Source organism: Nothobranchius furzeri, chromosome 13 (assembly GCF_043380555.1).
Source record: "Nothobranchius furzeri strain GRZ-AD chromosome 13, NfurGRZ-RIMD1, whole genome shotgun sequence".
Lineage (NCBI taxonomy): Eukaryota > Metazoa > Chordata > Actinopteri > Cyprinodontiformes > Nothobranchiidae > Nothobranchius > Nothobranchius furzeri.
Genome location: NC_091753.1, coordinates 22925751 through 22947031, shown reverse-complemented (window position 1 = coordinate 22947031; position 21281 = coordinate 22925751). Strand labels below are relative to the sequence as shown.

The 21281-nt window shown below is 40.5% G+C and overlaps 1 protein-coding gene across 2 annotated transcripts in view; it reads right to left on the bottom strand.

Moving 5' to 3' along the window:
* Window positions 1-19009, bottom strand: part of brip1 (BRCA1 interacting helicase 1) — an 87781-nt gene extending 68772 nt beyond the window's left edge. For both annotated transcript variants that reach the window (XM_015952054.3, XM_054743433.2), the window contains exons 1-5: window positions 18725-19009; window positions 18380-18491; window positions 17114-17308; window positions 9275-9420; window positions 8806-8928 (exon numbers count right to left, since the gene is read on the bottom strand). In XM_015952054.3, the coding sequence (XP_015807540.3) occupies window positions 8806-8928; window positions 9275-9420; window positions 17114-17308; window positions 18380-18491; window positions 18725-18889 (741 nt within the window). In that variant the 5' untranslated portion in view covers window positions 18890-19009. The remainder of the gene's footprint in view (window positions 1-8805; window positions 8929-9274; window positions 9421-17113; window positions 17309-18379; window positions 18492-18724) is intronic.
* Between the last annotated feature and the right edge of the window lie 2272 nt (window positions 19010-21281).

The window sequence follows — 21281 nt, the reverse complement described above, 5'->3', positions numbered from 1 at the left end:
GTCTCTCAGTTCATGCAAAGTGATTAATTTAAATTTCCCTGTAATAAAAAGGACCACTTCTGATTTTAAAAGCCCAGGTCCAGAGATGGGGTCCCTGCCAGGTATGGATCATTAATATCTCTGGTCATTAATTCAATTGTAATACCCTTCATTTCCATTACAATAAGGTCCTGAAATCATCCTACAAGATGCTCAACATGAAAGTCCAGAATGAACAAATGAAATGCTGACTGATTCACGTGGAACGAGAAGACTGTAAAACGGTTTCATGGGTCTGGGGATTTATGTTGACTTCAGATATTTAAAAACTACCATACTTCACCTTTACTACAGCTCCTGGTTAGGGTTACCACAGAACAAACAAATAAAAACGGTTTATAACTTTTCTGTTCAACAACAAGCTGCTTATCTTCACGCTACATCCAAGAACACCAACACCAGCATTTATTGTTTTAATAATGTAAATGTTGAACCTTTTCTGTGCATCATTACATAAAATGCTACCAACTCAGGAGCATTATTCATGTCCTGAAAGGCTGTCAGACTCACAGTCTTGTATCCTCTTTTGAAAAACATAAGAAGAAGAATAAAGAATTTGTATCCATACATAAAGCTGTCCTGTCACTCTGCACCAGGTGACCTTTTCTGGGTCTGAAAGACGATAGGTCGCCATTGTGATGGCTGAGAAAATCTAGCTGCTTCATAATTGGCTGTCATGTGACATGGTGAATTCTTTATCCCCTGCTCACAGGTAAAGTGTAGCCGCCAATGCTTATGAAACTGATCCTGCTAATGTGTTGAGCCCTTTTGAGTGGTGTAGTCTTTTGCCGTTCACAATGTCTCACAAACTCACAATCTAAACTCTAGATTTTCAAATAAAGTCATATCTGCTGTTCTATAAAGTCACAGCTCTACATTAATGCCGCTCAGACAGAAGTGATATCACCTCAACCCATCACAAAGCCTGACCTTTGACCCTGCTACTGAGAACAGGCTGAACGATTCTTATCATCCTGGGTCCAGAGCACACGGCCTCCCCTTACATCCAAAAATAATCTGCTTTGTCTGACTACAATCCGTATTTTTACCACGTCTGTACCAGATGTCGCTGGGAGAGGTAAAAGTCAAAGCCACTGTGGGACATGATTGATTTAAGGCTTCTTTTGTGTACAGATAAGTCTGAGGCATTCTGAGCATACGCCTGTTGCAACACTTTCATCATCTATGAGGTTCTATTAGGACAATATGATGAAATCATGTTTTATCCTTGATGTAGGGTAAAAATACATGTTTTACAGAAAAATCACATTTAATTCCAATTTACAGAGATTTTTGACATGTTCTATAAAAAAAACTCATGTGCAAGATACTGATAAATTCAACCAGACTTTATTCCCTCTAGCAACCTCCTCAAATAAAAATTAAATATTTGGTCAAATAAACATTTGTGAATAGATTTTACTCATTTTGTGAGGGGCAAATATAAGTTTAGTTGAGCCAATTTTACCTTGGGCAAATCTGCAGCTATCCAGATTAGGGGTAAACTGATATATCAGTTGGCCGATATTTACTGTTTTTTTCCATTGGCATTGGTCGATATTTATCCTTAGTAAAGCCAATTTAAAATCAGGCACATCCTCAAGCAGCTTGGTGGTGTTGCAGAATTTCATTTAAATGTATTTTTACGTTTACTAATAACATCTGCATAGGGTTGGGCAATAAATAAAAAATGTATCGTTATTGAAATTTCTGACTCAGATTTTTCACATGTCAACAAATTTGATAATAAAAAAGAAAAGGTGTGTGTAGGTTGGCAACGTTCACATCCCTTTAAGAAGCTGCACCACCTTAGTCACGTAAAAAAAGGTGACTCAACGCAATACGTGTGACAGCCCTATCTAGTGGACAACTTTGTTTCTGCGCATACCTGTAGTTATCGTCCATTTATCGTTAGAGGTAAAATCCTCAATATATCGCGATATTGATTTTAGGCCATATCGTCCAGCCCTACATCTTCATATCACAATATTGATTTTAGGCCGTATCGTCCAGCCCTACATCTTCATAATAAATACTCTAAATTAACTATTTAGGTGTGACTTTAACATTTAGTGGTGCACAAAGTCAAAGAAGTTATCACTTGAAATTTTCACTTTTCCACTTGAAAAACTGTATATAATGACTTCCTAATGATTTTTCACTGGCCAAGACGCCGATATTTAACATTAAATCATTTCTTTACTCTTGCCTTTTTCAACCAGCCTAAGTGCACCCCATGAGCACTCCAAAACGAGATATTGAGTTCTGGCCTTGATGTCGTCACAAAGGCAGAATGTACAGTACCATATATGGACAATGCAGATCAAGGCCGCTATAGCCCTCACTGCTTCACTCCCCCTCAAATTCAGTCAAGCGCCACCATTACTGAAATTGGGAGAACGGAAAATGTCAAAGTGAGTTTCACATGTGAGCGACTCAGCTATTGACAACCAAATTTCACTCCTGAAACTCTCCCTACTAGTCTTTGTGTCTGCACTAACCATTTTAAGCTAGAATGCTTTATAAATTTGAGGCACTATCAGGCGAATATGGCAGCGAGGATTTGTCTAGAAAGAGGGGTCATTCCAACACTGAGAAACTTGCCTGAAATCTAAATCTGTATGCATGCCGCCCGGCACAGCTGAAATATCACGTGTGCTTTCACGAGAAAACATGTCCTTTACAAAAAAATCACTTTTTAATTTATTTTTCAAATACAGATTAATTGCATGGCCTAAAAGACTATAATATGATGTGGATATCCAAGACAGTAACAGGTAGGGAGGTCCCGTTCCCATATCAATATCGGAAGTCATTCGATATCAGTATCAGATTATATTGGACGGCATCAAATATCTCCGATATAAGCAGTCCATTAAATTTACATTTTTGCAACCAATGGTTAAGAAAAAATTGTCATTTTTATACTTACTGTTATTGGCTTTTGTTCTTCGATGTAGTGATGTCACTTGATCAAGCCTTTCATACATTCCACACTACGAAATAAGCAAACTTGTGTATGATTTGTGCTGATATCGCATCAGATTTATATCAGTATCAGTCAATACCGAAGGCTGCGATATCGATCGGAAGTGAAAAAGTTGTATCGAGACATCCCTAGTAACAGATGAAGACTCCTTTAAGGTTAAATGGTTAGTTAAATTCAAAGTTCAAAACTGATTCAGCTTCAGAAATTTTGTTCATCAACCAATGTTATTAATGACATTTTTGCATAAAATTAAGGTGAAAATTTTCTAGATATCGGCCCATAAAAACCGACAGTACATATTGGTCATCGGCTGACCATTTCTCTTTCATATCGGCAGTAGAAAAATCAATATCTGTCGACCTCTAATTCAGATTGGAAGTCTCATCAGTAAGGGGTTTGTTGCTATCATGCTGCTGCTAAGTTAATTATGCTAAAAGGGTTATAGTTTACATGAAGATGTAAACGATTAAATGCACTTTGGATGTTGAAGTTGCGTTTTCAGCTCTATTGATTTTTAATTTTCATACATCTAGTTTTTAAATTTTTGAATTGAGTTTTGTTATTTATCCTCTAGTATTACTTTCAATTATACGTTTATTTAGGTTACCAGAAAAAACATCTGCTTAATAAATGCTTTATAACATTACTGACGACTGAGTTATTTTAACAGGTCAAAGATAGAGATAATCATCAGGCTTGCATGCCTTTAGATTCACTTTTTTCCTAAGAACACAACAGGAAGTGATCAAGCTCACTTGTGTCGCATCTAAAACTGTCCTAACAAAAATGGTCCATTTTGCTTTCGGTCTTTCAAACAGAACATGATGATTCTGTGATCTGTCTGCTTTAACACATTGTCAACATTTTGAAGTCTTAATGATCTGATATCACTCTCTCACTCACTCTCACACACACGCACGCACGCACGCACGCACGCACGCGCACACACACACACACACACACACACACACACACACACACACACACACACACACACACACACACACACACACACACACACACACACACACACACACACACACACACACACACACACACACACACACACACACACACACACACACACACTACTCTTACCTTAAATAGAAATCAGATTCCTTTTGTAGTTAATTTCTCACTAGTGTTTTTGATATTTTGTGCTGTGTTTATTATGTTTGATTTCATATCCATTGTTGTAAGTGTCCTTGGGTGTCATGAAAGGTGCTTTTAAATAAAATGTATTATTATTATTAGTATTATTATTATTATTATTGTTGTTGTTGTTGTTGTTGTATTATAATATAATGTAATGTTCTGTGGCGACTAACATTTTGTGTGACTATAATAGAGAAAACATAATTCAAAAAACAAGCAAATCTCTTTATCCCTCAGTCTTCTAAAAATGATTTTACCGATTCCTTAGAAGAATGCATGGTATGTGATGTCATGCATTGCTACTTGCACTGCCACTTATCGTGGGGATCTGAAGGTAGCACTGTTGAGGACAGACGAGAAGCTTAAGTTACCCAGCAGCTCAGATTTTCCAAGCGTGTTTGCCCATCAAATATTACAATGTGTGGTGAAGTGTAGGCCAGATAGGGCTCTTAGAGAGCCGCCTCTCAGAGTTAAGAGGGATAACGAGCCCTGAGCCCATGTGAAAAACAAACAGAGGTGTTGTAGGGCCTCAACACCAGTTCAAGTTACCTTTCTCCTCTGGAACTGTTACACTCCACAGCCTGGGCCCGATCACCTTACCTGCTGCTGCCACATTAAATAGAGCCATCCAAATATCCTGCCCCAAGATGGCCAATAATTACTTATTCATTGGCAGGTGGGGGGAGGAGGGAGAGTTGGGGCAGTGTAGAGGGGCATGCTGATGAATAGAAGCCCTTGTCAGGAGCTGCAGCAGGAAACAGCTGACACAAGAGTATCCTTTTACGCGTCAGCCTCATGAGATGCCAAGACAACAAGGTTTCAAGCCTGGCCCCGCAGCCCAGAGCGGACACCCCCTTGAAAAGAATGTAGATAACTGGCAAAGGGGTGAGCAAGGCGCCAGCTCAACTTGCTATAAGATCGTACCGGTCTTCTCAAAACAGAGACGTTGCAACAGTGTGGCTTCTTGATGATTCCCATAAATGAGTGACATGAAAGTCTGTTTTCCTTCAGCCACGAGTATTCTGGGCAGTAGTTTACTTTCATCTTTTCTTCCATTAACTACATTTTTCCAGGTACACAATAAGTACAGCTAGTGTCCTTGTGAAAGCTGCACTGCTGAACTTATAGTGTACACACAGTAGTTACAGCTTACTTGAACCGACTAAACAGTGATGTGTTACCACCAAACGCCTCTCAAAATTCTCAGGAAGGCCTTTGTGGCTACGTCCCTGGCCAACACCTCAGAGAAGGAAACCTCACACTGCAGGGGGGTCAGTCAGAAGGCACCAAGGGGCCACAGGCAGAGGATCACCTGGGTACTGCTGGCGCCTCGGACTGAACACCAATTTGCTTCTCATTCCACAGATTTGGAGGGCTTGGAATTTATTCCAATAAGGGTGGTCTTCAATAGCTAATACCTTGGAAGACCTGACACCCAACACCCTCTCCTCCTGATATGACCGCACTGAGCAGGTAGGGGTCCTGGCAAATATCTGCCCTCCGAAGCACCTGTTTATCCCTCGGGCACAGTAACCAGCGGGTGAACCCCATTCAATATTTATCCCCATGGCTTTCACAGATCAGCAGCCCAAGCGAGGCAAACCCTCTTAATTAAAACTGGAGCTTGCTTCAAAGGGCCCCATTCAGGCCATCAGTCAGCGCTCGTGGGACAAAGGGATCCGGGTCACGTAGCTGGAGTGAAACCAGAGACGATTGAGCTTTTTCGACTACACTTTCCCTCCTCTTCTTTTTCCACCTCTCACCATCCACAGCTCTCGTTCCAAACCACACACCTGCAGTAGGTTAAGATGCTACCATGAGAGTTACAACACCTTGGTGAATCGTGGACTGGCTTTGGTGGTGCTAGTCTGGCTGTTACAAACCTGGTGGTTTCTGAAGCCTGCAGAAAACCCCTGAACCCTGTCATGTTATTTAACGCTCTTAATGTGGCAGCACCTGGAAGCCAAAAGAAAGATACCAAAACCATCACAGAAACCAGCACTCAGTGTGGGAATAACCTCTCACTATATACATATATATATATATATGCGGAAATAACGCAATGAACTCAAAACTGAGCTGCAAGCTCGTAGGTTTCAGAGGAACCCGAGATCCCATATTTAAAGATGGCTGCGCCCAGTGCTACCAGGAAGTAGTGTTTTTTTCCCTCATTTATATGTTCTGTTTTCTTTCGTTTAGCTACTTAACAGCACAGAGTAGTTGTTTATTGTTGTTATCAATAGTTACATTGTTGAAAAATTCAGTATTGTCGCCAAAGTTGACTGGTGTTTATGGTTTTTACTTTTGCTGACAATTATATATTTACATTTGAATTGTAATGTTCTTCTGGTTGTATGAAGTAGCTGTCAATGGGCGTGTGTGTCACTGTTGTTTAGGTGCAGAGAATAGGTTATAAGTTTTTTTGGTTAAGTTCTTTTAACAACACTGGTGGCGTCCATTTTTTCTGAGTTGAAAGCTGGAACGCAAAACAAGCCCATTACGTCATTTCCTGCTCAAACATTCCGAGTTCCGAGGACAACTGGAACGCAGCATCAGTCTGGAATTTACCCACATTAAGATACATTTAACTTTATATATAAAAGACATTTAAAACAAAAAATATGACACCATATGGTATGGCCGTTTATTTCATCATAAATAGTATCATTTGTTACCGTGTTAATTTCCTATGAGGTGTTAAATCTGAACTAAACCTAAGAAAAAGCTCATTATCTCCTCAGAAGTCTGATTTTTTTATTGTTAATGTGGTGGAGCAGTGTCACCCAGTGGTGATACTGGTGAGTGGATTTGTGATTCTGAACCTACCAACACAAATTATTAAATAAGCTCATCAAGTGGAAACCAGTTGCTGAATTTATAAGGAGTTTTTAATCAAGAGAAAACCCGTCTGAACACGGATAAATGACTCTCCTCTGTCCTGACTGTGATTAATGGAACAACTAGAAGTAAAATTACTGGGAGTAGTTGATTGTAAGTTATCCAGATATATATATATATATATATATATATATATATATATATATATATATATATATATATATATATATATATATATATATATATATATATATGCCAGATTAATTATGTTTTACAGAAAATGGGGAGAGGTATGGGCATAATTAAATTTTGTTGCAAATATATACCACAATACTTACTTAAAAGCCTTGTTCAATCGTTAGTGCTTTCTTGTGTAGATCAAGCATCTATTATTTGGTCAAGCATCTATTATTTGGTCAAGTACAACTGAAAATAATTTGCATAAGCTACAAGTAGCACAAAATAAAGCTGCTCGTATTGTTTTAGGCTGCCCTTACAGAACGAATGTGGGAACTATGCATGAAAAACTTGCTTGGCTGAATGTGAAGAGTAGACTGAAGTATTTCTTGGTAACAATTGTGAGGAAATTTATAATTACAAAAACACCAAAAATTATACATAGCAAATTATTGTTTTTCTCAGATAATCATACTTACAATACACAACAGATAAATGAGATGAAAGGTGTTTTACCACGCAGTAGAACAAATCAAATTCAACGATCATTTCACTATAAAGCTATGATTGCATGGACTGCATTACCTAGATTTTTAATATTTGAAAGTAATAACATTCCTTTCCAGAAGAAACTGAAATTGTTTTTGTTTACACACTTAATTGTATAGTGACTATGAACTCTGTAACGAAGGATTGGGTATCTCAGGTTTTGAGATTGAATACTGGATATCGATGGACTATGATGCGTAACAATGGACATGAGGTCACCATTCTGTTGTATTTTATTTTCAATCTTTATTGGTGTGATTAACTCCTCTCCTGATATTAGTTTACATATGTAATTTTGTTCTAGATATGTGATTTCATCTTGAGCTACTGGTATTATGTTAATTAGGGATGTGTGTGTGTGAGCGTGCGTGTGTGTGTGTGTGTGTGTGTGTGTGTGTGTGTGTGTGTGTGTGTGTGTGTGTGTGTGTGTGTGTGTGTGTGTGTGTGTGTGTGTGTGTGTGTGTGCGTGCGTGTGTATCATCTTATGTAAACATTGTATAAAAATGTACGAAACCCCAGGAAGACTAGCATCTGCATTTAGGCAGAAGTTAATGAGGATCTCAATAAAACGAAACGAAACTTCTGCCACTTTCTCACAGGTGGTATTATTTATTTTACTGGTCAACCCTGAGCTGACAGAACTTCAGCTTCAGCAACCAGTGCCTGGATCTCTCCATCACTGAAGTTTGTCCCTTTACTTTGTTCGGCAGGAATGCAGGGATTTCTCTCATGTGCTGAGGACGTGGCGTGACCAGATATGGTTAACTTAGGGTGTTTCTGTATGTAAATGAGTCTGAACGGACACGAGTACCTGGTTACACACACGTGGGATTGCAGAGGAACAAGTGTACAAGAAGCCACTGCATGTTTTGTAAATTAGGATTTTGTACATTTGTACAAACATTCTAAATTTCATTATTTAGAAGGAATATAGGACAGTTTCACAAAGTCTGATGAATGAGGGCCCTCCTGCTTTACATTTAGCAGACAACAGCACCCCCTTGTGCCAGAAGAGCCACATAATCCAGGCTGATTCCCTCTACGTGGTGTGTACTTACGCTGCATGAAGGGGACAAACCAGCTGCTTTGCTGCTTGTTGCTGCTGCACTCTTTTCAGGACTTGGTGGCTGATTTTCCTGCTCCGAGCTGGAAATTAGGGTTCCTGGCTGCCATTTAGGGTTCTGGAGTAAACAGAATTCTCATCACACTGTGTTTAACACAAGCATAAATGTAAGTGTAATTGTTGAATAAAGCACTTTAAAAAACACAAAGTGTTGTACAGCAAAAGACAGGTTAATGATAATAAAATCACAGAGACAAGCAGCAATAAAAACGAGGGCATAAAAACAAAGAGATAACAAAAAGGTGCAAATCCAAAGTATAAAATCATAAAGTAAAAACAGTCATTGCAAAACCATCTTAGTTTGGTCAAAAAACGTCTAAATTCGTTTGCAACTGCTTCGTTCCATATCCGAGGTCAAAAGCATGTTTGTGCTGTAAATCAGAGAAAGCCATGAGCAGGACCACCTTGTGCTCTGAGGAACGAAAGCGTTTTCCCAGTGGCTGAAAGTCTTCATCCTCCTCAGGACTGGAAGGGAGAGAAACCTGGAGCCTTTCAGACAGCTGAGACGCCACAGACTTCCTTCTGCCTCGTGGCGTTTCTGCTGATGGTGCTGAAACCCAGAGTAGATTACATGTAAACACCTGGATTAACAAGAATGAGACAAGAACACATAAAGGCCTCACTCAAATGTAACCTGATGCGATGAACAAGTAAAAGATCGCTCATGTTAACTGCTGTTATGAAGAAAACACGCTAGTAGACAATTCTTGAATAAAAAACTGCGTATTGCTGCTGTTCGTTGTGGTTCAAAGCCTCACCATGAAACCCAAACTCTACCAAAGCCAGAGTTTAGTTCACTTGTCGGCTCCTTTTGCTGTGTTCACTTTCAATTCAATTCAATTCAAGTTTATTTATATAGCGCCAAATCACGACAAGCGTCGTCTCAAGGCACTTCACATAATAAACATTCCAACACAGGTCAGTTCATTAAGCCAATCAGAAAAAAGTTTCCTATATAAGGAACCCAGCAAATTGCATCAAGTCATTGACTAGTCTCAGAGTCTTTACAGCAATCCTCATACTAAGCAAGCATGCTGCGACAGTGGAGAGGAAAACTCCCTTTAAACAGGAAGAAACCTCCAGAGGATCCTGGCTCAGTATAAGCAGCCATCCACCACGACTCACTGGGGATCAAGAAGACAGAGCAGAGCGCGCGCGCGCATGCACACACACACACACACACACACACCAAGCAATGTGTCTATGGTTACTTAGTAAATATTCTATTTGGTGAGAGATAAACTTTATTGTATTTATCCTAGTGAACCTATAATTAAATGGGTAAACTAGTAGTAGCACATTCAATGTCAAGGAAAGTAATGTGTTATCATCAGGAGAGAGAGAGAGAGAGAGAATGATTAAATGGTTAGCGACTGAATTTAACAGGTAGCCAATGTAGGGAAGCTAAGACAGGAGAGATATGATCTCTCTTTTTAATTCTCATCAGAACTCTAACTGCAGCATTTTGGACAAGCTGAAGACTTTTACCTACATTCTGTGGACTTCCTGAGAGTAATGAATTACAGTAATCCAGTCTTGATGTAATAAATGCATGAACTAGTTTCTCAGCATCACTCCTGGAAAGGATGCTTCTAATCTTAGCAATATTCCGAAGGCGGAAAAAGAAAATCCTACAAACCTGTTTAACCTGGGATTTGAATGACATGTCCTGGTCAAAGATAACACCAAGGTTCCTTACTTTGTTCTCAGAGATTAATTTAATGCCATTCAGGTCAGATGATTGACTAAGCAATTTCCTTTTCTGAATTTCAGGTCCAAAGATGAGAACTTCAGTCTTGTCTTGATTTAAAAGCAAAATGTTTTGAGTCATCCATTTTTTAATGTCTTCAAGACAAGCCTGTAACTTAACTAACCGATGAGGTTCATCAGGGTTAATGGATAAATATAACTGAGTATTGTCAGCATAACAGTGGAAGTTTATCCCATGCTTTCTAATGATTTTACCAATTGGAAGCATATATATTTAGTAAAAACAATTGGTCCAAGCACTGAACCCTGTGGTACACCACAAGTAACCCCTGAGTATGAAGAAGATTTGTCATGTACGTTTACAAAATGAAATCTGTCAGACAGGTAGGATTTAAACCAACCTAGCGCTGTTCCTTTGATCCCTACAACATGTTCAAGCCTTTCTAAAAGAACATTGCTATCAACTGTGTCAAAGGCAGCACTGAGATCTAACAAGACTAAAACAGACACAAGATTCTTATCTGAGGCCATGAGAATATCATTTGTAACTCTCACTAATGCAGTTTCAGTGCTGTGATACTCTCTAAAACCAGACTGAAATTCCTCAAACAGATCGTTAGTGTTTAAATGCTCACATACTTGGATGGCCACTATTTTCTGCAGGACTTTGGATAAAAATGGAAGGTTATATATTGGTCTATAACTTATTGGGTCATCTGGATCCAGAGAAGGCTTCTTAAGTAAAGGTTTGATTACAGCGACCTTAAAATCCTGTGGTGCATATCCATTTACTAAGGATAGATTGATTATATCTAGAATGGGGGCAGTAACAAAAGGAGACCGACTATAGTGAAATTTACTTTCATGTCTCGAGAACTCAGTTATAAAAAACTCAGATTATCAAAAAGTGGTCCGAGAGGACTGGATTATGTGGAAACATTGTTATTTCCTCACACGCTATGCCATAAGTCAGCAAAAGGTCTAATGTTTGATGGCAAGAGTGGGTGGAGCTATGTATTCTTTGGGTAAAACCAATTGAGTCTAAGATATTACTAAAGGCTACATTGAGGCTACCATTTTCAATGTCCACCTGAATGTTAAAATCCCTCACTACAATGACCTTATCAGTATTTAGCACCAAATCACATAAAAAAATCAATTCTGATCCAAAAACTCAGAGTAAGGGCCTGGTGGATGATACAAAACAACAAACGAGTGGTTTTACAGTTTGGCAATCTGGATTAGGAAAACTAAGAGTAAGATGTTCAAAAGAACTGTAACTATTAATTGGTAAGGGATTGAATAGGTCTGAATGAAAAATAGTTGCTACTCCTCCTCCTCACCCTGTACTTCGAGCAATATGATGATTTAAATAATTAGAAGGAGTCGACCTGTTTAAGCTAACATAGTCCTCTTGCTGCAGCCAGGATTCTGTGAGAGAGAGCAAAGAAATCTGATTATCACAAATCAAGTCATTAACTAACAAAGTCTTAGAAAAAATATCTAATGTTCAATACCCCACATTTAATTTTTCTAGTTTTCTGCTCAGTTGAATTTGTTCTAATATGTATGAGATTTCCATGATTTGCTTTATTAAGCCTGATATTTAATCGGTGTGGTTTTGGCCGTGGGCAGGACACTATCTCTATGGGGTAGTGGGTGGGTAACAGTACAGAAGCTGCAGAGGGGTGTGTTAAACTACAACTTTGCTTCCTGGTCTGGACCCTGGGTTGTCATGGAGGACTAATAAAACTGGTCATGTTCCTAGAAAGAAGAGCTGCTCCATCCAAAGAGGGATGGATGCCGTCTCTTCGCATCAGACCAGGTTTTCCCAAAAAGTTTTCCAATTATCAATGTAGCCCACGTTGTTTTCAGGACACCACCTAGACAACCAGCGGTTGAAGGACAGCATGCGGCTAAACATGTCGTCACTGGTCCGATCAGGCAGGGGGCCAGAGAAAATTACGGAGTCCGACATTGTTTTGGCAAACTTACACACCGAAGCAACATTAATTTTAGTCACCTCCAATTGGCGTAACCGGGTGTCGTTACCGCCAGCGTGAATAACAATCTTACTGTATTTACGCTTATCCTTAGCCAGCAGTTTCAGATAAGATTTAATGTTGCCCACTCTGGCCACAGGTAAACATTTAACTATGGTTGCTGGAGCCTCTAATGCCACGTTTCTGACTATGGAGCTGCCAATGATCAGAGTCGGCTTGTCAGTGGGTGCATCACTGAGTGGGGAAAATATGTTAGAAACTTGAGGGGCATCAGTAGCTCAACAGGTTGAGCGGGTTGTCCAGTAATCAGAAGGTTGCAGGTTCGATCCCGGCTCCGGACAGAGAATTCTGCTGTTGTGTCAGCGGCTACATCGTAGCTCATCACCATCAGTGTGTGAATGTGTGTGTGAATGGGTGAATGATACACTGTAGTGTAAAGCGCTTTGGATTCCTTACTCTGAGAGGTGCTATACAAGTGCGGGTCATTTATTATTTATCATAAACTGAGAGGAACTGTGAAATAGTCTGAAAGCTTTTGCTGTTTGCTTGTTCAAGTTGAATTATGAATAATAATATATGTATTTTTAACTGTGATGTTGAAGCTCAAAGGCAGAATTAAAAAGTGTTTTTTATTATTTATTTAAGGTTAGGTTAGCAATGGTAAAAAGGAAGTGTTGAAATTCATGTGGACAGTTTTTGGATTGCAATCCCTACCAGGTAAAAATCCTAACTCAAACCTTGTGTTCTTCACAGAAACTTACACATTACCTTGTGCAACCATTTTTAAATCTAAAAGTGTCATTATTGAAAACTGTTACTTATGTAATGTATTTAGAGGAGCACAGACTGAAACATATGAATGATCTTCTAACCATCTGCAAAAAAATAATTTTATACAGATGTAGTTTCATTATAAACCAGGAATTTATTTAATTTCATACCTTTTCAGATCCAATGTGACCACTGCCAGCTGTGGTACCACAGTGACTGTGTTGGCCAGCCTGATGCTGAAGCACCACACAGCTGTTTTTCTTGTGACGAGTAAAAGACACGTTAAGTCTTTATTTAAAATTGTTCCTTCTCTGGATGCCTTCATTTTGCATTTTGTTTATAGACACTGACAAATGTCACCATTGACCTTAAAAGGATGATTAAAGTGTATTTTTGTTCTTATCATACTGTTGTTTTGGGGGGGGGGAAGCCCAAAATCTCCGCTGGAACAATTGTTACGCAGTTTACGTAAGCGATCTTCTTCTGTCATTGTAAGACCCAGAAAATGTGAAATAGTCATTAGCGCCCCCCACAGTCACAGACTACGCTAGGTCACCAACACCAGGGAGGTGTGGAATGGAATGCGGGCTATCACTGGCCTGAGACAAGAGAGGTGTTGGGATGGAGGGGGATGTCGAAAGTGCTAACAACCTACAGTAAATCTACACTTCAATAGGTTCGACTGCCCTGCGTCTCCTGTCTCCACAGCCAGCTCTTCCCATCTTCTCCTTCCATCCCCCCCTTCTCCTGCCTCCTCTGACTGTCTCACCCTGTCCCTCTCAGCAGATGACATCAAAAAAGAATTGGGCAGACTCCACCCCGGCAAAGCTGCTGGTCCTGATGGTGTCAGTCCAAGGGCCCTTAGGTGTTGTGCTTCCCAGATGTCTGGAGTTTTACAACGGATCTTCAACATGAGCCTGGAGATGCAGAGCGCTCCATCACTCTGGAAGACATCCTGCCTGGTTCCTGTCCCTAAAAAGATCAACCTGTCGACCCCCAGTGACTAGAGGCCAGTGGCTCTGACCTCACATGTCATGAAGACGCTGGAGACTCATCCTAAAACATCTGCGGCTGCTGGTGGAGCCTTGGCTGGATCCCCTGCAGTTTGCTTATCAACCTCGTATCGGTGTGGAGGATGCCCTCATCTTCCTGCTGGACCAGGCTCACCTGGACATTGCTGGGAGCACTGCGAGGGTCATGTTTTTCGACTTCTCTAGTGCCTTTAACATGATCAGACCATCACTGCTGGGGAAAAAGCTCACGGAAATGCAGGTTGACGCCCCCACTTGTAGGTTGGATTAAGGACTATTTAACAAGTAGACCACAGCATGTTCGACTGATGAGCTGCCGCTCAGATAACATCCTGAGCAGCACGGGGGCGCCGCAGGGGACAGTTCTATCACCCTTCCTCTTCACCCTTTACACATCTGACTTCAGGTACAAGTCTCAGTCTTGCCATCTGCAGAAATTCTCTGATGACTCTGCCATCATGGGCTGTATCAGGGATGGTCAGGAGGTGGAGTACAGGAGTGTGGTGGACAGCCACAGTGGTGTGAGCTAAACCACCTACAACTTAACATCACAAAGACTAAGGAACTGATTATGGACTTTAGGAAGCAGGCCCCACCTCCTACTCCTGTCACCATCAGAGGGGCTGACGTTGAGATCGTTGAGGACTACCGGTACCTGGGGGTTCACTTGGACTGTAAACTGGACTGGACTAAGAACACCAATGCTATCTTCAAAAAAGGGCAGAGTCGGCTTTTTCTTCTGAGGTGGCTCAGGTCCTTCAATGTTGGGAGGAAATTGCTGACCATGTTCTACCACTCGGTGTTGGAGAGCGTTGTGTTCTTTGCAGCTGTGTGCTGGGGCAGTGGGGTGAAGATAGCTGATGCCAACCGGCTGAACAAGCTGATTAGAAGGGCTGGGTTTGTCCTGGGTGTTAGACTGGAGAATCTGGAGGAGGTGTCTGAGAGGAGAATGCTAAAAAAGCTTCTCTCTATCATGGACAACCCCTCCCACCCAATGCACGCCCACATGATGGACCATCGAAGCACACGCAGCAAAAGACTCATTGCCCCGAAATGCAGAACTGACCGCTACAGGAAGTCCTTTGTACCGGTGGCAATAGGATTGTTTAACTCTTCCTCACCCTGTAGGTGATTCTCCTAATACCTTTACCTAGGTTATTCTGTTCCCTCCCAGACTGTGCAAGAAGAGTTCTGATTGTAGATATGTTTTTATCCCCCCATCATATCATATGCTGCTACTACCCCTAATTCTATTACACAATAATCACTTTTGTGAATCGCCTGCACCGACGGCTTAATTACTTATTCACCAGGATACAGTCATGTATTTATTTGTTGAGATATGCGATTGTTTGTTTTGCACTATCCTACAGGGTACTACGGTAGATAATTTTTTACTGTATATATTGTTATATATTGTATATCATATTTCTATTTCACCTGTTCCTTTGTCTCTCCTACTGCTTTGAGCATGTACATGACACAAGAATTTCCCTCAGGATAAATAGTTGTTCTTATCTTATCACAGATTTTGCTGTAACACTGGGCTGCAACAACAGGAAGAGCTACTGCACCATTCCTGTTAACATCTATCTAATTCCCAACGACTCACAGTGGTGAAAGAGTCCATGTGACCCACTGGGTCGGTGTGGACAACTTCAATTACACCCGCGAAGGTGGACCGCTGAGATCGGACGTTTAGAGACCAGCTCAAACATTATTCGTCACAAAGTGTGCTGCCTCAGTGTTTCTGATGGGAGCTTGAATAAACCCCAGAATGTTTTGAGGATTTATCAGATAGATTCTGACCACTAATTATCTGAGAAATCTCCGTTCTGATGGCTTGGAGCATCAGGAAGTTCATCTGGAGAGAAAAAGCAGACCCGTGTCTCACCTCCATCAGTGAGTGGGAGGGAGAGGGGTTTCATCAAATCCAAACCTCTTGTTTCCGGGTTAAAGGAATGGCTCACAAAAATAATTCTACTTCATAAAAATGATATAAACGGTAATATTTTATCATATACTGTGCTTGTTGCTTTGCAAGGTGTAAAATAGCTTGACACAGGTCCTTTAAAAGAACAGAGTTTACATACAACGTAAGCCCTCCCCCTTCCAAGGGCGGCCCCAAGGGGTGGCCATGGCAACCCCTAGAAAATTGCTGCCCCCCCCCCCCCCCCAGGAAAAGCCAGTGTAAACAAATCATATTAATTTTCAGTCAAACCATATATTGATCTTGTTTATTCAAGACATAATTGTAAAACTAAATAAAAATATTACAATTAATGAGTAAAGAAATAATCAGAATTTTTAAAAAAAAAACATGTTTCTGCTGCTCACCATTTTAAAAAAGTTTTTATCTCCACAGTTTTTTTAACACAGTAACAGGTGAATTAACCTAAAAAATACATTTTTTAATTAAATTAGGGATAACATTTTAAATAACTTAAATGTATTTTTCTGAAATGTTTGCGTTTGTAAAATTTATAAATGTTTTGGATACGTACGGTTATTTTAATCAAAACTAATAAAGGTGCAATGCAGCACATCGCCACAGGCTAAATTCTCCTAGAGTTACCACAAGGACCAATTTGGTGTGCCACCCCAAAAGTTTTTTTGGCCCCCATCTGGCCACCACTATCAAAATTTTCTGGAGGCGCCCCTGCCCCCTTTGTGCTCCATGTTTCCTAACAGACATTCTGATAGGAAGTGGGGGAATAAAAGTACCTACCATGGTTTGGTGCCATGGCTGAAGCCCGGGCAGGCTGTTGGCAAGCTGCTGGCTGCGCTGTAGCTGCTGCCTTACCATCTTTGCTGTGACAAAAACACAGACACGGGGGGGAGGATTTCGACTTTATCTGATCTGATGAGTTTTTATCAGGCTGAGTCTTGTCTCCCGTGGAACCTCCTTCTTCCTGCTGTTTAGCTAGAAGGTTAAGAAAGAGGTCAGTAAGGAGGAGTACTGGTGAAAGTAAACAAGGATGAGAAATATAAGTTTAAAACGAGGTAATTGGGCTTAAATACCAAATGTTTACATTTTTACAGACAGAGAAAAACATGTTAGTTTGCTCCAACATGTGCCAGCTGATCTACTAATTATATGACTGTTGTTGTTTTCAGGTTTACATACATCAATTTAAAAACCAGATTTAAAAGTATTACAACAGTAGAAAGTGTCAGAGTGCGTTACTCTTAATGCCTGTCAGATTAATATGGTTCAGGTCAGATTCACTTATGAGGACATTCATAATAACAGACACACAGAAGAACCATAAAAAAGACTAGTAAAGCCTGCAAATAATGAAAAGGTCATCAAAAAAATCAAAAAGACATTTAAAAGGAGAAAAAGTCAGAACTGTCATGTCATACAAAATATAGTTTTTAAAGGTTTTGATAAGTTTTAGTTTTAATACGTTTTTTGATGAGGACACATCCAACCAGGTGACCTAAGGAAAACCCAGGACAAGCTGGAGGGACTGTGTCTCCCAGCTGGCCAGGGAACGCCAAGGACCTCCCCAAATGGTTGGGGAGAGGGAAGTCTGTAAAAAGTCTCTATGCTTAGGCTACTGCCCTCGCGACCCGACCCTGAGCAGTCGGCTCTTAGTGGATGGATGATCTTTTAGAATAGAATAAACCTTTATTATCCCACGAGTAAGAACCGTAATCTGCTCCTCAGTGTCTCTAAGAGCATCTCAGGTTTTTAGGACTGAGTAAAAGATTTGAAAAAATGATAATGATTCAAAAAACAATCAAATCTGAGCTCTAAAATACACAGGCTGCCAAGACAGGTGGGTGTTTGTGTTTGTCTAGAGAACAGAGAAGTGCTGATAAGTCAAGACTGTTGCACAAGTGAAGCCTGGATGAAACAGCAGCACGAATCATCTCAAAGTCAGGAAATGAAAGGAATAGTTCGTCCTTCACAAGAATCCTCAGTTGGGAAAAACAGTTTTCACTCCCGGATATTTTTGTTTTCGTACAGAAACACACACACACTTACCAGCCTGAGCTTGTTGCCAACCCAAAGTGGAGCATAGTAAGGCCAGACTCTTCCCACTGCCAGTGGGACTCTCCAGCAGGCAGTGCTGCCCATGGTTCAAGCCTCGTATGATCTGCAAACACAATTACCCAGGTTAGTTACCCAGGTTATTTTAACCAGGTTAACAGTCCACACTGTAATCTAACTACTGCTAGAGGCTAGAGCAAAACAGTAACCGTTTCAATCACAGAGTGACTTGTACAGAAACTCTCACACACGCACGCGCGCGCGCACGCACACACACACACACACACACACAAGCGAGCTGACATCACAGCCGTGTGATAAAAAGCAAACAGAACTTACTGAGTTCATCATAGCCAGCTGAGATGGGTAAGGCTTACAGGGAAAGAGGACCTTCACTCCCCCGATAACATACTCAGAGCTGTCGGAAGCCATACTCAACTTTACCACGCTACTCAGCTCTAACCTGCCACGAGCCACGCTTCTACTTCCGGTTAGAGGTCGCATTCATATCATCCCGTTTCTGAATTAGGTTTTTTCTTATTACTTCAAACGCCGAACACAACCAAGTAATCATAACATTAGTATTTTCGCGCTTCGTGAAGTGACGTAGTAGCTAGACTTCATCTTCTGTTACCGTCAGTGGTTTGCCACCGAGCATCAAGGTGCGTTACCGCCACCTACTGGACTGGAGTAGAACACTTCACCAACAGCTAATCAAACCAACTAGATCGGGGGTGTCAAACTCAAACTCACACGGGGCCGAAATGAAACTCTAGGACGAAGTCGCGGGCCATACTTAATATTTTTTGAAAAAGTGACAGCAAATTTGCACATTTTCTTTATCAACATAAATGCAATTTTGAACCTTTTAATTTGGAAACAAACTTGTTTTTGCAATAACACTGAATGTGGAATAATCAAATTACATACGAGCAAGTCAATTTTAAATTAAATGCATCAGTGGTATTCATTACTTGTGGTATATTCAGCATTTTGAAAATCTATTTAAGATTTATGTTTTCTTGTTGTTTATTCATTTTTCTTATTTTTTACTCTCCTTTTTTCTCCTGTAATAAGTGTCATCGCTGCTGTGACATCTAGCTTTCCCCACTGAGGAACAATAAAGGGATTTTCTATTCTATCTTAAATGAAAATGCAACATCATTCTCACCTGTTAACTTTCATGTTTTGGAGCAGAAAAAGAGCATAAAACCAAAATATTTAAATCTCAGTTTGCTCCACTGATTCACTGTGATGATCACCTGTTCCAGCCAGATACCTGCATGGGGTTGATCTGAGCTGAGGAGGAGACTCCTGTTGTTTTGTTCATCTTCATCATTATAATGACAACATGACAACAGGTGCTCACATAGCTTTGTGCTGCTGAACATGTCTGAGCAGCTTGACCACGTTGGTGTGTGTTGGGGAGGAAAAATAACAACTACAGCAGCCACAGAGTCATGCTGATATGAGCATGTCACTGCTAGCTAGAGTTCTATCAGCTCTGTCTGGAAGTTAGTTGGAAAACTTTCTCTTTCAGTCGTGAACACATTACTGAATGGTTAAAATCTTCATTTCTGGCCTTCAAAGTCAGAAAATAGCTGAGTAAACTCAGCGATGAGTGAGAGGAGAGTTTAGTTTGTCTGAGACAGCGGAGCTGCGGACACCGGCAGCAGACGCTGGAAAAAATACTAAAGAAGGGGCGCTTCGGCTCTGCGCTAATGCTGCAAAGCCTCGTGGAAGTTGTAGTCTTTGAGGTAAAATCGGCCAGCTGGTCAGTTTTAATATATTTTTAATATTTATCTCGCGGGCCACATAAAAATGCTCTGCGAGCCACATCTGGCCCGCGGGCATTGTGTCTGACATGTGAACTATTCTTCTCCATATGCTTGTGTAGCATCCAGAAATGGTCAGTTTTTAATCTACAGTTGACCTCTTCAATATCCGGTCATATGGAGACATAAGTCTTAACTGGAGCCTTTAATCTGCAATAAAGATACTGTTGCTTGACCAAGGTCCTTCTCAAGTTTCCTCATATCTTCATCTGCTTTGCTTCACAGAACAAGAAGATTTAACTTTTATAAGAACCATTATAATAAATACTGGATGATGCAATAAAATACATAAATAATCATATGGTTGAATGAATTTTAATGGCTGAAGATTAATTTTTTGATGAATCTGTGCTGAAGTTGAAATGAATATTATGTTATGATCAGTAAAGTTTGATTTAACAAATTAATCACTATCTACTGACAGCTCTCACACACACACACACATGACGATGACAAAGTTAAACTGATCTCATGACACATTGCTTTCCGGTCCACAAATCAGAGCTCCTGTATCAGAGCAAGGTGTTGTCACGTTGCGAGGATGGTTTGGCCCCAAAATGCAGTAACCCAGGACGACACGAGGCAGGAGTTGATATAAGGAAAGTCCTTTTATTGTAGGATGAACAAAAACAAGTCCAAAAAGGCAGGGAGCCAAAATCCAAAAATCCAGAATATGAGAACAGAGCTCACCTAGAGCACAAACTGGGGACAGGACAGGAAGCTCACACAGAGCACCAAAACAACACTGACAAACAACAATGTACCGACAAGACACAGAGACAAGACAGGGCTTAAATACACTGGGGCATAATGGGAGGCAGATGAGCTGCAGGTGTGTGGAGTGTGGGGGCAGGACCAGGTGAAAGCAATGGCTAATCAGGGAAGAAACTAACATGACCTAAGAGTAAACCTAAAAACAGAAAAGCAACCACATAACTAAAATTCTAAAGGGAAGGAGAACTACAAAAACCGGTAGGAAAAACCACACTGAAGAGACTAATAGAATGAACAGCTGAAACTATAAAAACTGTAGAGGGGTGACTGGGGAAGACTAAAGGAAC